We start from the raw sequence: 13,635 nt of genomic DNA, 5'->3' as shown, positions 1-13,635 counted from the left end.
TTCTGGCTCTTGAAGCAGTTCTGCCCACTGTTCCCAGCCTCTTTCCCTGCCTCGCTGCTCCTGGTTCACCCGCTGTAAAAGCAAAGCTGCTGGGAAGCATTGCACAACCTGGTTTCATTCCTGGTGTTTTATGTTCTGGTTTCTATTCTAGGGTGTTTGTGAGTGCTGAGTGCACTGATTTGCTACTCTGATGATATGCAGCCCCTCAGAGCTGCAAAAAGACCAAATGTTTTATCTTTTATTTTCCTTCTAAATTCCTCACTTGATTCTAATAACAAAAAGAAGGAAATAATAGCAAAGATTCACATTTCAATACCCTGTCTTAGAACACCTTCATCAGAGACAAGATCAGAAATTCATGGCCATCCTGGCAAAGAGATCTCACCGCAGTGAAGACATGAGGGTTTTTCCCATGAGGTTGCCTGATTCAGGGACACTTTCTGTTCCTAAGTTCCCAAAGGGACTGCACAGCAGGCAGCATCTCCTCCTCTGCTGCTCCCAGGAGCAGCTCCAGGAAGGAGAGCAGAAAAAGTCACTGCACAACAGCCATTCCAGGCTCACATATACACTCGTGTTGCTAAAATGTGGAGCCTGGAAATGTCAGTCATCTGAGGGGTAATTGCTGAGAAGCACAAAGGATGGAAGTGTTTCTGCTCCCTCTGGCCTAAGCTTGAGAATTAAATACCAATACTGAATACAGCTGCAAAGGGCTGCAGTGTTCATCAGTGTGGTTCATCCTCTCACAGAGTGGACAGAGAGCAGAATTACAAACATCTGTGTAACTTCTGCCTGTGCTGCTTTCCTGTCACAGGCACCTGTGAGTACTTCACCCCTAAAAGAAGCAGAATGAACCACCTCTGTGCACCATTTTGTTGGTGTGTGAAATGCTGCACACTAGCTTTTAGCATCAATTATTCTGGTATGAAAAATTCCATGTTTGTTTTTCTTCCATTCTTTAAACAGCTTTTATTACAATTCCCATGGAAACTGTGCTTACAACCACATGCCTAATGTCTGTGGGCTCAAGCATTATCCAGCAACAACTCCAACTGCAACAACTGCATGGAAACGATGAACTCATGTGGACCACGATCAGCAGATGGTAAACAGCAATTGGCTAATTTGCTTCGGGAGTGAGAACAAAACAGAACTGTTCAACCCAGTGAAGTTCATAGCAGACAGATATATTGTTAGATCTGTTTCTCCTGTACAATTCTTTTGCCTGCAATCCTGTCAGAGGCAGCTGAAGGCTTCACTATAACATGGGCAACATTGGGTTTTGTAACCTGGAATGTGAGAACAAAGTATCTTACCTTCAGGTCAACAAAATCCACACTTTGGCAGCAGAGCAGCTCTTTCTGTCTAGTGCTGAGGATACTCGGTGTGCCCTCCTTCCTCCAGTGATTCTGGAAAGTGCATTTTGGCAGTTGGATGCACATCTAAAGGATATAGAAAGAACCTTCTGGAGCAGTAAAAAACATTCTGCAATTTAGTTGATATCTGTCCATATTCCCGACAGATACACAAATGCGTCAGGCCTGAAATAATAGTGCTTTTTTTCTCAGCAGAGCTCATTAGTCCAGCACAACACAGAGCTGTTACATGACTTTGGGTTATCTTGGAGCTCAAACAGGTTGAGCAGTAAAATGTGCCATAGGCCTCCTCAATAAAAAGCAGCCAGCTGACTCTTACCAGTACATTCACAGAATGAACAGCAGCCAGCATTTCTGTAACGAGAACTGGGGAGTGATGCATGAGAACTGCCTGGAGTGTCAGTTACATTTCCCTTACAGAGCTCCTTAACGGCCCACATCCACCCTACCTTCGATCCAGATGAGTTAGCTGCATGGTTGCCATTGAAATAACCACTTTGTAACAGCAAGGTTTCAGACATGGTTTAAAGTGAATGATGACTCATAAACACATTGCACAAGCCCGTTCCCAAAACAAGCCCAGCTGTGAAAAGCCAGCAGTGCCATCCATTGACTGAACTTTATAAAGCACATTCTGGGCAGGGGAAAATACCTATCAGTGAACAGGCAACACCTCTGTGTTCTGCCTCCTTGCAATTGCACATAGTTTGCCAAAGTCTTTTTACAGTGCTTTCTGGTTCCAAACAAGTTCCTACAGTGCCTGCTTTCAAATAACAGCTGCCAGATATCTCAAACGACTTCACTCCTCCTGCCAGAACATCTGCATTCACATTTGTTGGCTCCTGATAGATGGGTGTTTGTGCCAGCTAATGAGTGTCACAAGAAGAACATGACAAGTCACAGGACGATCACATGCCCAGAGCCAAAGAACAGGCTCTTTTCTTCTCTCCTTCTGAGATCACATAACGAGCAGCACCACAGTGCATGACCAGAACCAGGTACAGTAACATGGCACTGGCAGTACAGTGAGTGGCGGGCCCAAGAACAGGCTCCTTCTTTTGTAGGATCTCAAGGCTGACAGCCCCATACAGCATCACTCTCTTATAGTGGTCCCACTTTACAAAACGGCACTTGAAAACGTGGCATACATTACACAGAACTTTTCTAAGTGATAGGCTAGAGGCTTTAAAAAATATTCCTTGTTTTGGGGATTGTTAGACATCACAAGGATGTTAATAACTGGTTTGTAACCTTTAATGCTCTCTAGCTCTCAGTATGAGCTACTTGCATGTATTCAATGCTTTTATCAATGCAAGTACTATTTTTATTTAAGGTTTGGTCATTAAAAGTGGTTACAAATTTGGGTGTATCCCAAATTCTCTACTGCTCCCCAGTGCTGGCTCTGTGGAGCTGGCAAGACTTACTGGCCATCTTACCCCCATTCGTACTGCTTCTGAGGACGTGTACTCCTTTCTTTCCTTATGGTCAGTCATATCAGAACCTCTTCAGCAAAACGAAGATTTATATCCAGAAGCAAAAAGGTGAACTCACTTGGATGTATCAGAGTACAGATTGGCCATGTCACTTGCTCTGAAAGGCTGTGTCCCAGAGCAGCAATTTATAACCAGCTGAAAGACGTGAGAAGAATCGCCAATAACCTCATACAAATAGGGACAAATGGCTGTGTTGGGTCATTCATATCAGCCTTTTCTGAGTACACTGCAGATTGAATATTGCATCACACTGAGTTCTTTGGCCAGAATCTCATTATGGCATTATGAAGCGAGAGGTAGAAAAGAGGGTATCCAGCCTTGACTGTTACTTGTTTCATCTAAATAAGCTGACAATTTGCTTTATAGCAATACTGGTGAGGAGCAAAGGGAAGGAAATCTGCACTTGAGAATCTGAATCGTGGGCTGCAACAATTGAATGTTATCAATTATTTATATAGCTTTTAAGCCTGAAGTGGAATAGGACAACCATTTTTTGTATCTGTGGAAGCAATTCGATATTGCTGAACATTTAGAAAAACAAAGATAAAACACATCTCTTGCCTAATCCTTTCTAAGCTAAACTATGTTCATCTGTGAGTCAAATCCAAAGGTAAATCTAATGGAGCCTGTGCAAATCTGAGTGTCTCTGAGAATCAGCAGAGGTGTAGAACAGCTTGAGGAGGAATTTGCAAAGCAGTTTAGACGTTCAGCTTCCAAATTTGGCCCCACAGTTTCTGACTTCACAAAATATGATTTATCTCATTATAGTAGCAGCAAACATACAAAAAACACTAAACAGAAATGTTTTGCATTCCTCTCTGTTACATCCATACATAAACACACTGCGCTTTTCCTGGGCTCGTTGTCTTCATCTGCTTTACAAGTTTGAGGGCTCCTTTCCGGAGATGTGGGTTGCACTGATTAAATGATACAGTGACAAAGTAAACAGCCATGGATATCTGATCCCAATGCCACACCCCAGGAAGCTGAACTAATTGCTTGCACCTGGCTGCAAAATAGGTATCAGTCTAAGGGCAGAAGGTGGTAACGTTTCCACAGACTGTGCACCCCCCAGCAATAGACATTTTGTGCCCCTTTACGGTCGTCAAGACCAGGGAGCAAGATCTGCCTCATCTGTGAAATTCATCTCTGCGCAGAGGTTTCCACAAAAGCCACCACGTACTCAGATCAGTTTGCAGTGGGCTTTGGGCTGAAGATAACATTTTCCTCTGCCTGGATAATCAGTGCTCTGCATTAAAGTGTCCCATGAATTTCCAGGGAACTGAAACAAAATGGGGCCGTACAGCCACAGTCTTCAAGGATCTGCAGAGAAACCATTCCTTCTTTGCTCTCCTGTTTGGAGATGTTCTCGCCCCACATTCCTGTCTCACAGGCAAACCTCCCTGGGTTGGCTCCCTTTGCTGTAGCTGGTGTTGTCCCATTAGAATAAAAGACTACTGCCTTCAGTTTTAATGATTTTGCTTTTGAAAGAAGATGGCCTGTAGCATTCATGGCACAAGAAACTTCATAGCTAAATATCATTATAAACTGTATTCAGATTCCTCAAATAATATACGTTTTATATATTTCACATATATACATTTTAATGTTGATGAAACAATAAAATCTTGACTGATATTATTTAAATTCATGCTCATCTCATCGTCTACCCATATTACTTCATTTTCATAATCTAAGCAACCTTGGAACATGATGTGAAAATGCCAGCGTATTAAAGAACCGAGCCTCTTAAAACTCTACTTCACATGCCATGCCCTTCATTTACTGTAATATAACAAAATTTGCTTTAGCCTCTTTTCTGAATGAGGTTCGTGCTCAGTTCCCAACTTGTCTCATTATATTTATGACCCATGGCATTACTACATTTATAATAATATTAAATTAGAAGCTTCCATCACGCATTAGCAGCTGTCTCCCACTCATACAGGAACCAATTCCTACTTGCTCATTAGAAGGCATTATATGTTGGAACTACCACACTGAAAATTGAATCATAAATAGACGAAAAGATCTGTCAAACATATAATGAATTTGCCCCCAAATCATATATAAAACTTAGAAGACTTCTAAGGTTTCTTCATCACCATTTGACTGATCCATCATTAAAGGTTATCTGTTACTCAACTACTAATCACATTTATCCTTACAAATGAGCTAAACTCCTGGACAAGCTCATTGCAGTGCCCCACAAGTGTCCATGGCATCGTTTACCTTATCCTGTTGGAAAACCACAGATTGAACAACGGATATTCAACATGGATTCTTTTTTAGCACAAATTTCTGGTTACAGAAACTGCTGTAACCAGAAATTGAACCATAGAATGCTTCAATTCTGCCACTGTTTCTACAGCACCATAAAAACACCAAGAGAGACTTTTGCTTCAAAAAGTCAAATTATGGGAGGAAAAGTATAAAGGCTCTTAAACAGATATCCTGATATGGGACATTCCTACATTACTTCATTACATATCTTCTGATAAAAGCATGACGGTTCTGAAACAAATTAAGTGCAAATGGCATAATGGGGAAAAAAAAGGCTCACTGGTATTGAAATGGAACTTCTGGTGACGTTTTATGTACTGCTGATTGGAAAACTCATGTTTTAGTTCATAGCTTCACTTTTCCTGATGATAAACAATGATGATGAAATAATAACATGAACAACACAAAGCCAGTGCACCTGGTCATCAAAGAATTACACAAGGAAAATCATAGTAAATCTACAAAGCAAAAAGCTGAGAGAAGAAGCAGCAGTTGAGACACGTCACAAATACAGTAGATCAATACAGCCAATTCAGGCCTAGTTTCCAATGACAGATCCCTAAGCTATCTTGATTTGGGGTTCACATCTTGACACTCTGTGACCTTGCTCCAGCACTGCTGTGTGTTCTTCTACGTACCTCAGAGGGACTGCACACCCAGGATGGTGCAAATGTGTGTCTGTGCTGAAGTATATTCATGAGCTGCCACTGAAAGTTCAGCTTGCTCTTTTTCTTAGCTTCTCTGTGCTTGTAAACTCTGTTTGTATTAAAATATCTTAAGCCAGAGTTTCTTTGTTTGTTTTCCAAGGAACGTGTATGGTTTGATGTTTCTGGTATCGTTGCTTTCTGCTTCTAAGCAAAACCTCCCACTGAGATTTTGGAGACAGCAGACAGCCAGACAGTGCATATAAAGCTGCCAGCTCGTCTGCTTTTATGCCTCATTAACTGACCTACTGCTCTTTTCTCCACCTGCGCAGGGTTTCTAGACACCCAGCAGCAGCATGACACGTACACTGCAGGAGAGTAACTCCATGCCCTACACCTGGCAGTGGTTCCAATGCATCTGCCGGGAGGCAGTGTCCTGTGCACATAGAATTCCTTGGGCTGGAAGGGACCTTGCAGACCATCTGCCCTACTGTGGGCAGACCACCTCTACATCACATGCACTGGCAATCCAGAACGTGTTGGACTGTAACACCTGCATTTTGTGCCTACATATTTCTTACAGGAAAATATCAGACAGAAATATGGCTCTTAGCACTTCCTTCTCATGAAAAACTTGCAGCTATGACTCCAGATTTCTCTGCACAGTTACTGGATCTCTCTCGAAAGGAACTCAGAGTTCCTAAGCCCAGTGGTAGTCCACGCTGCTGGAACTTGAGTGGCATCTCCTTTACTGGGTGAGATTGTTCAGGTTTTATTACAGTTTAGGGGGAAAAAGTCAAAACTGAGGTGTGCTATGATGACAGCACTGCTGTGCTGGTGTGGTCTGCTGGCATCATGGTGAGAGGGTGTAAATAGTCACAGAAAACACAGCAGCAAACTGCTCCGGAACAGTAACAGAACAACATACTAAATAAACAAAACTGCGTTGGGAGAAACTGCTCCCCTGCAAAGCATTCAGAGAGAAACTAAATCTGTGTAGAAAGAACAAAGGAAAGCACAAATCCCCAGGACTGGCAGTGCTCTTTGTTATGCCCCGAACAGACTCTATTTTAATGCATGCAAAGCTCTCTCTTCCTGAAAGACACTCCTCGAAACCCATCTGTTCCGTGGTGCATCCTACTTAACAAAGCCTCCCACCATGCTGTCTCAGCATTGTTCCGCTCAGTGCTGTCCTCTCCAGTTCCAGCTTGTGCTCCCAACTGCACGCTCTTCCGGAGGGAAAACCTCCTATTTATCTCGCACAGTCCTCCTATTGTACTGCCCTGTATGCTTACACCGCTGTAACAGCCCGCCTGAAGAGGAGAGGCTCAGTAACCAGGAAAAGAGACGCATTTTATAGCCGGAGCTCAGCATGCAGACGTGCTGCCCGTGCTCACACAACGCTTGCTGTCCCCTGGCAGTGTGCAGTGCACGCAGCCGCCATTTCGTAACGCTGCTGTGAGTGTGGCTGTGGAAAGCCCCGCTCTGTGCAGGCGAGTGCCAACCTGCAGGCACGAAACCACCTCTGTTAGCACTGACATGGCATGGCTGAAACACCATGAGAGGCCCAGAAGTCACCACGGTGTGCAAGTAAACTGAGGAAGGACTATTCCCGTTAGTCAAGGCCTTTCTGCTTAGAATAGAGGACAGTGGGGTCACCTGCCAGGGACATCGCCCCCCACTTGCAGTTCTCCCTGGGGATTGTACTTCAGTGGTATTTCTCATTCTTATTTCTCCTGTTAGAGTTATGATGCAGAAACAAGGCTGTCCATCAGACCTCAGCATTTGCTGGAAGGCCTCAGGAGGTCTCAGAGATGCTGCGAACCCTTTGGGGCTGGAAGAGCTGTGCAGTTACACTCTGCCCTGTGTGATGGGACTTGGCAAATGGCTGGGACTCATCAGCATAAAGTGAGAGATTAATTAAGTGGCCTGCACTGCAAGCCCATACATCAGAGCTGCAGAAGCAAGGCTTTAACCACATCCGTGCCTGGATGCACACACAGGCCTTGGGAGCATGGCAGCACTGTGAGGAATGGAAGAAATCACCTCAGTGAACAGGCCTGGTGTGCTGGTTTCAGATGGGACTGAGGTGATCTTCTTCACGGTGTAGGAAACGATGCTTTGTTTTGGCTTTAGGAGAAAAGCAGCATTGATAACACACCCATGTTACTTTTGGAGCAACCTACATGTATGTGTCTGTGTGCGTGAACACATGTGCAATCATCGTAACAATTATCCTGGGGGGGCACTGCAGCCACCTGAGGCAGGGCTCTCCCTCATGACACCCCAGGTGGGGACGCACCACCCGCAGAGAGGTTTATCCCTCCAACCCAGGGTGCCGCACTACTCCTCCAGCTCAGCGAGCGCCCCTCACGCTGCCACCACACCGCCCGGCGGGGGGCGCCCTCCCCCTCACAGAGAAGGCGCCCCAGCCGGGCTCCTGTCCCTTTAAGGAGGAGGGCTCCCGCCGTTGGGGGGCGGGTGTTCGGTCTGTCAGGTTTGCGCGCCCGCCCGCCCGGCTGTGCCGCGATGTTCCGCCTGCTGCGCCTGGGCCCGCTGCGGCTGTCTGCACTGCCCCGCAGCCCTCTGCCCGCCGCTGCCTTCCGCCCCCCTGGCAGCGAGCAGCGCCTCGGTCGCCCTCTTCTCGGGCCACCGCCGCTGTGCTGCGTAGCGCTGCGCGCCGCCGCCGGCAGCCCCGCTAAGGTAGGGGGCTGGGCTCGCAGCCGGAGGGGCCGCCCGCCCTGCTGCGCTGCGCTCTGCCTGGCCGGGGTGCTGCGCGGAGCGGGGCTCGGCTCGGGACAGCGTGCGCTTCTGGGGCGGGGGGGGGCGGTTCTGGCGGGCCGTGGCTGTGCGTGCCCTCCCCGCACCTGCCCGTGGGACGGCCGGCTGTCGGTCGCTGCCGCTCCGTTCCGGCAGAGCGCTGAGCTTCGGGCTTCCGCGGCGTCCAGAAATCGCCGGCGCGTGAGCGGAGTGCCGGGGGTGGAGAAGCGGTGGAGACGGGAGGCGCTGTGCGCGAGCCCTTCCGAGCCGCTCCGCGCTGTGCGCAATGCGGGCGCGCTGCGCTCCGAGCCGTCTGAGATACACAGCGCCTGTTCGGCTCCGGACCGAGTGTGACCCTCTGGGGGTGAATAATTTGCGGTGTGAGATGTTAAAATGCCGTTCCAGCTGCGCACGGCTGCTGAACGAGTGGGTGTCCGTGGCTGAGCGAGTGGTTGGGGCAGGCTTTGGCACGAGCTGGAATGGCTTTGGTTTACTGGAGCGGTTCTGGTCGGTGACTCCGTATTTAAATCCCATAGGATGCGATTTAAAACCAGCACTGTTTCTTGCATTCTTTCCTGTAATGAAACTGAAGAATGGGAACGACTTCAGAAATGCTGCTGCATTAGGGCTGGAAATGATATCTTTGTCTAATTGTGAATGCTTGCTTTTGCTTAACGAGCTTGCTTTAATATATATATAACTGAAAACCGTTTCCTTGCTTGCTTTCTAGCATTAAAAGTGGTTGAAGCAGTGAAGGGGTTGGGGGTGCTTTTGTTTTTTTCCTGCTGGACGTTTTCCAACTCTCAGTTTCTGTTCAGACACTGCTTTGGTTCATGAGCCAAAGCCTAACAAAAAATCTAATATTAGTCTTTATGTTAGAATAAATAAGGTTGTGCTCCATAGTTACTTAATGCACGTTTATGGATCCAGGTGATTTTTCTCAAGATAAGATAAAAAGTAATGAAAGTAGTGCAAATTACAATTGGGGGGGGGAAGGGGGAGCAAACATAATTTGTTTGCTGAGGGTGAGGGGAGGGTGTGATTAAAATCAGTGATTAAAGTGGGTTTATCTCACCATGAGCACTGTAAGAGAGTATTGTGTATTTTGTACCCTGATGGCAATCCTGCCAAGTGCAGGGATGAACCAAAAGCAGTGGATGTGGACAGAAAGCTCTTTGGCACCTCAGTCTCATCTCTCCAAACTATGTGGGTGAGCTTTGGCACTCCTTTGTATCAGATGAGACCATAATAACTCCTTTTTTTATGACGAAACATGTATTGTGTAAGAGCATGCACCAAGATCTGCTTTATGTGAATACTTGGAAAATGGGAGCCTGTATGAACTCTGCTACGGGCATCAGCAATCCCAGTGTAAAAAAGCAGAGCAGTGTTGCTCTTTCCCAAAGCTTTCCAAGCAGCACTACACGTGCCAATTGTTTTGTTCTTTCAAATCAGTTTGGCTGATTAGAATATTACATGGTACTTAATGCTAATTAATACTTTCGGTTTCTTTTTTTAGGATGCCGGACCCCCTGAAAAGGCAGCCACAGATCTCAGTGGTGAAAACAAGAAACTCAACAAATCTCAGCAGCTGAAGCAAGTTTTCAAACAGTATGGTGCTGTGGGAGTTTCATTCCACGTTGGAATTTCATTAATATCTCTAGGAATCTTCTACGTGGCTGTGTCAAGGTGTGGTTTGTACAGTGTCTGTGGACTGTAATGGTTTAGACAAGGGAAATATGTGACCGTTGTACTTGTTTCTAAAGAGACGTGCTCTAAGCTTGTTTGATTTATATACAAGAATCCTCTGCTTTTTGTGTATAAATGTATCCTTAAGCTGATCTAATCTCCAGTCAGGGATGAGTGAAGATAGATGTGGTGGGCTGCTGAAAACAGAGCAGAGGCTGCACCACAGAGGTATCTTTTGTTCTCAAACAGTAGCATGGCGTGTAGAGATAGAGCACCATGAAAGTGCTGGAGCTTAGAGATAAATGTATTTTTCTGGGTGCTGAACACAGTTTAAACTACGGAAGGCAACAACCACTAAAACAGAGGATTAGACTATGCAGTATTTTCTGTTTTAACCTTACAGAAGGTGGGTAGGATATTGTGCCTATGATTTCAGGGGGAAGTACAGCAGCTTTAGATATGTCTGTTTTGTGTGTGAGGAGGAAGAGAGAGGAGAAGCTGATGATTTCCTCCAGGAAGGTGGTGCGTGGGGCTGAGCATTCTCTGTGCTGCAGTTGTGTGGCCAATAAACTAAGAAGATATTTGACTTCATGGGGATGTTGACAATTAAAACCAAAATGTGCATCTGAAAATAATGTGTGTGCTGTTGTTACAGAAGTAAATTGAGCTGTTAGTCCTGGAAGAATTCATCTATTATTTATCAAAACTTAAAAGTAGACATTCCAGAGTTGGAAGTTATACTGTGTTAAACTCGCGAGTAAACAGCACTTCGTATTCTTCAGTGTGCAATTTTAAAATAAACTAAGAAGTCTCGTTTTCTTTTTCCCCCAGCGGTGTGGATATGACTCCAGTTCTCTTCAAACTTGGTTTCAGTGAATCATCATTGCAGTCTAAAATGGCTGCTGGTACAAGCACGTTTGTGTTGGCATATGCCATCCACAAGCTGTTTGCTCCGGTCCGAATCAGCATCACTGTAGTTTCTGTGCCATTTGTTGTCCGATACTGCCGGAAGATTGGTTTCTTCAAACCTCCTGCTCCAAAGCCATGATCATTTCTTATTGTTCATTATTATTATTTTTTAAATGTTTAATATTCATGTAGCTCCTCAGATGCTCCTTTGAATTCATGCTAATGCTAATGCTGACCTTCTCTTGCATTTCTCTGGCTTGTTCTTTCAGGTAAATGTGGCAGTGAGAAGTGCTGTCCTCATCTTCTTTCCCTTTGTAAAAAGCTCTTAAAATAGAGTCTGCTTTCCACTGCAAGTGCTAATATAAATGCTTGACAATGTGCAGTCTCTCACAGAAACCAGACATACAATTCTGGGTCTTTATTTTCTAGATTTTTGGATCATTACTGTTTTTCATGCCAAAATACAATTACAGTTTATTACTGTGCAGTTGGGAAATAGAATAGGATTCTTTTCCTAATAGTAGAATACTGTTTCTTCCATGGACCATGTAAATAGTTCTATTGGTAAGCAGGTGTATTGGGATCTAAGGTGCTATGTGAGTGTTCCTTTTGTTGCAGAAGGCATATGTTATGATCCCACTCCTGCAATCCAACACACATGCCAAACTAACTTTAGTGAGAGTACCTATATGCTTAATTATTGCACGGTGATAACTGTTTTAGCTAGAAGAGGCAATGCACCTCTCTGAAATTATGGCTCCTTTGTGGTGCTTCTGTATCTCAAGATTTTGTTGTTTGAAACTATGCTTTTCTGACCTTTCTAAGGTCTTTTTTCTTTTCCTGTCAGATTTAAACACTGCAGACTCATACTGAGTCTAGTGAAGTCATTGTAACCAGAATTACCTCCTATCTGAATGTATTCCAAAGATAAAGTGAGAGGCAAAGTATCTGTGGTGTTGAGACCTTTGTTGGTCTGGGTGCTGAACACCTGTGGTGTTGAGCTTTGTTACTGGGGACATCTTGTTGGTCTGTTTTGGGGTTTTGTTTTTAAGTTAGCTGTTAACCATGGGGACTTTCTGCTCCTGTGGATGAATCTGTGATCCTCACCTGAGGTCCAGACATTACAATTCAGAACTTCTCAAAAGCAATTCTTGTGTCTGTCTGGTAAACTGTTGAGTGTACCAACTCAAGGTGTAATTTGCTTCCTTATATGGGCAGTATTCCTATTAAATTGTACTTGCATATAACCACTTCTAGTTAACCTAAAAACTGGATCTCTAATCTAGGTATTCAGCTTAACATTCTGTGCTAAACCCAGGTTTCAGACTTAGGACTGTGCTTCTGTGAGATGACTGAAGCCATATCTGAGTCTTTTGGACCTGTTCTCCCTTCCTCGTCTGTTCTTTTGATATTGTCTGCCTCTGTGTTTGTGCTTATCATTTATGCCATGGTGGCTCTGACACAGATCTATTTGTACAGGCATCTGAACTAAAATAGCAGAAAACTGCTCTGACCATCAAAATACTTTTTTTTGCCAAATTGTCCTTTTGAAAAGAAATACTGCTCAAGTGAAGAGAGAAGAAGGAACAAGGCATGTCTCTCATGAGCAAGTTACTAACACTGCTCAGGCACAACGTTAAATTGCATCCTTAATCAGTGTGAATATTACATTTGTTACTGGGATGGAAGCTTATTGCTGGCTATTCAACAGCTAAAAACCTGCAATGTCTACATAGCAAAAGGGATACTGTGCAGTAACAACATGCAGCCATCACCTCTGTAGTTTTCTGATCTACTCCAGTCTGGGGCTGGATGGAGATAATTTATGCTGTCTGCCTCTTTGAAATTTAAAGTCTTACTTTGGCTCTTTTTGCTTCATTTTCCAAGAAATGTGTTCTTTTCTCCATGTTCTCTAGCTGTTCAGGTCATTGTTCTGGTATCCAAGGGTAACAAAATGACTCCATAATAATCAAATAATGACAGCCTTGTTTTATTTGGTCAGTGATTTTTAGCAAGAAAGGTCCTGAAATTGATAAAAGGAGTCAAACTTTTTCTTTCCTGTTCCTAGAGTGTTTCTAGGAAACAAGACTCATTTAAAGCAAATGTACCTGGAAGTTAGTAGAAGGTACAAGCACTATAGGTTGTGTTGTGGTAATAGGAAAACCCTTCATTTGAATTGTGACCTGTAAGAGAAGGATGGTTGTATAAACTACTGGCACTTTTAGATGAATTTTTGCTAAATATTTTACAGTGATTTGAGAATATATTTTGAAACTTAGAATCCTTGCTTGTAAAGGATCTTTTTAAAATAATTTGTAAGATAGTAAGAGACCTTCCGTGGCTCCTGATAATGACAAAAATAAATTGCTTTCCCATAGCATTCACTTGCTGTGTTTTACTGGAAAGTTTCAAAGTGTAATAGTCATAAGCAAGGTTTGACTGCAAAGGAAGAAGCAGATTTAGTGTTTAAGTGACTGTGAAACT

General features: G+C 44.3%; 1 protein-coding gene across 2 annotated transcripts; it reads left to right on the top strand.

Annotated features, from left to right (window-relative positions):
• Nucleotides 1-8,316: 8,316 nt before the first annotated feature.
• On the top strand, nucleotides 8,317-13,531 carry FAM210B (family with sequence similarity 210 member B). Of its 2 annotated transcripts, none has more exons than NM_001031493.3 (3): nucleotides 8,317-8,496; nucleotides 10,073-10,242; nucleotides 11,074-13,531. In NM_001031493.3, exons 1-3 carry the CDS (start codon nucleotides 8,323-8,325, stop codon nucleotides 11,288-11,290), a joined length of 561 nt encoding a protein of 186 aa, NP_001026664.3. In that variant the 5' UTR covers nucleotides 8,317-8,322; the 3' UTR covers nucleotides 11,291-13,531. The 2 variants fall into 2 exon arrangements, with proteins under 2 accessions (NP_001026664.3, XP_015151904.1); XM_015296418.4 differs by lacking the exon at nucleotides 8,317-8,496 and adding an exon at nucleotides 8,532-8,917.
• Nucleotides 13,532-13,635: the final 104 nt, after the last annotated feature.

The sequence above is a fragment of the Gallus gallus genome, chromosome 20 (assembly GCF_016699485.2).
Source record: "Gallus gallus isolate bGalGal1 chromosome 20, bGalGal1.mat.broiler.GRCg7b, whole genome shotgun sequence".
In the NCBI taxonomy this organism is placed as follows: Eukaryota; Metazoa; Chordata; class Aves; order Galliformes; family Phasianidae; genus Gallus; species Gallus gallus.
Note: the sequence above shows the minus strand (reverse complement) of the source record. Positions and strands in the feature narration are given on the sequence as shown.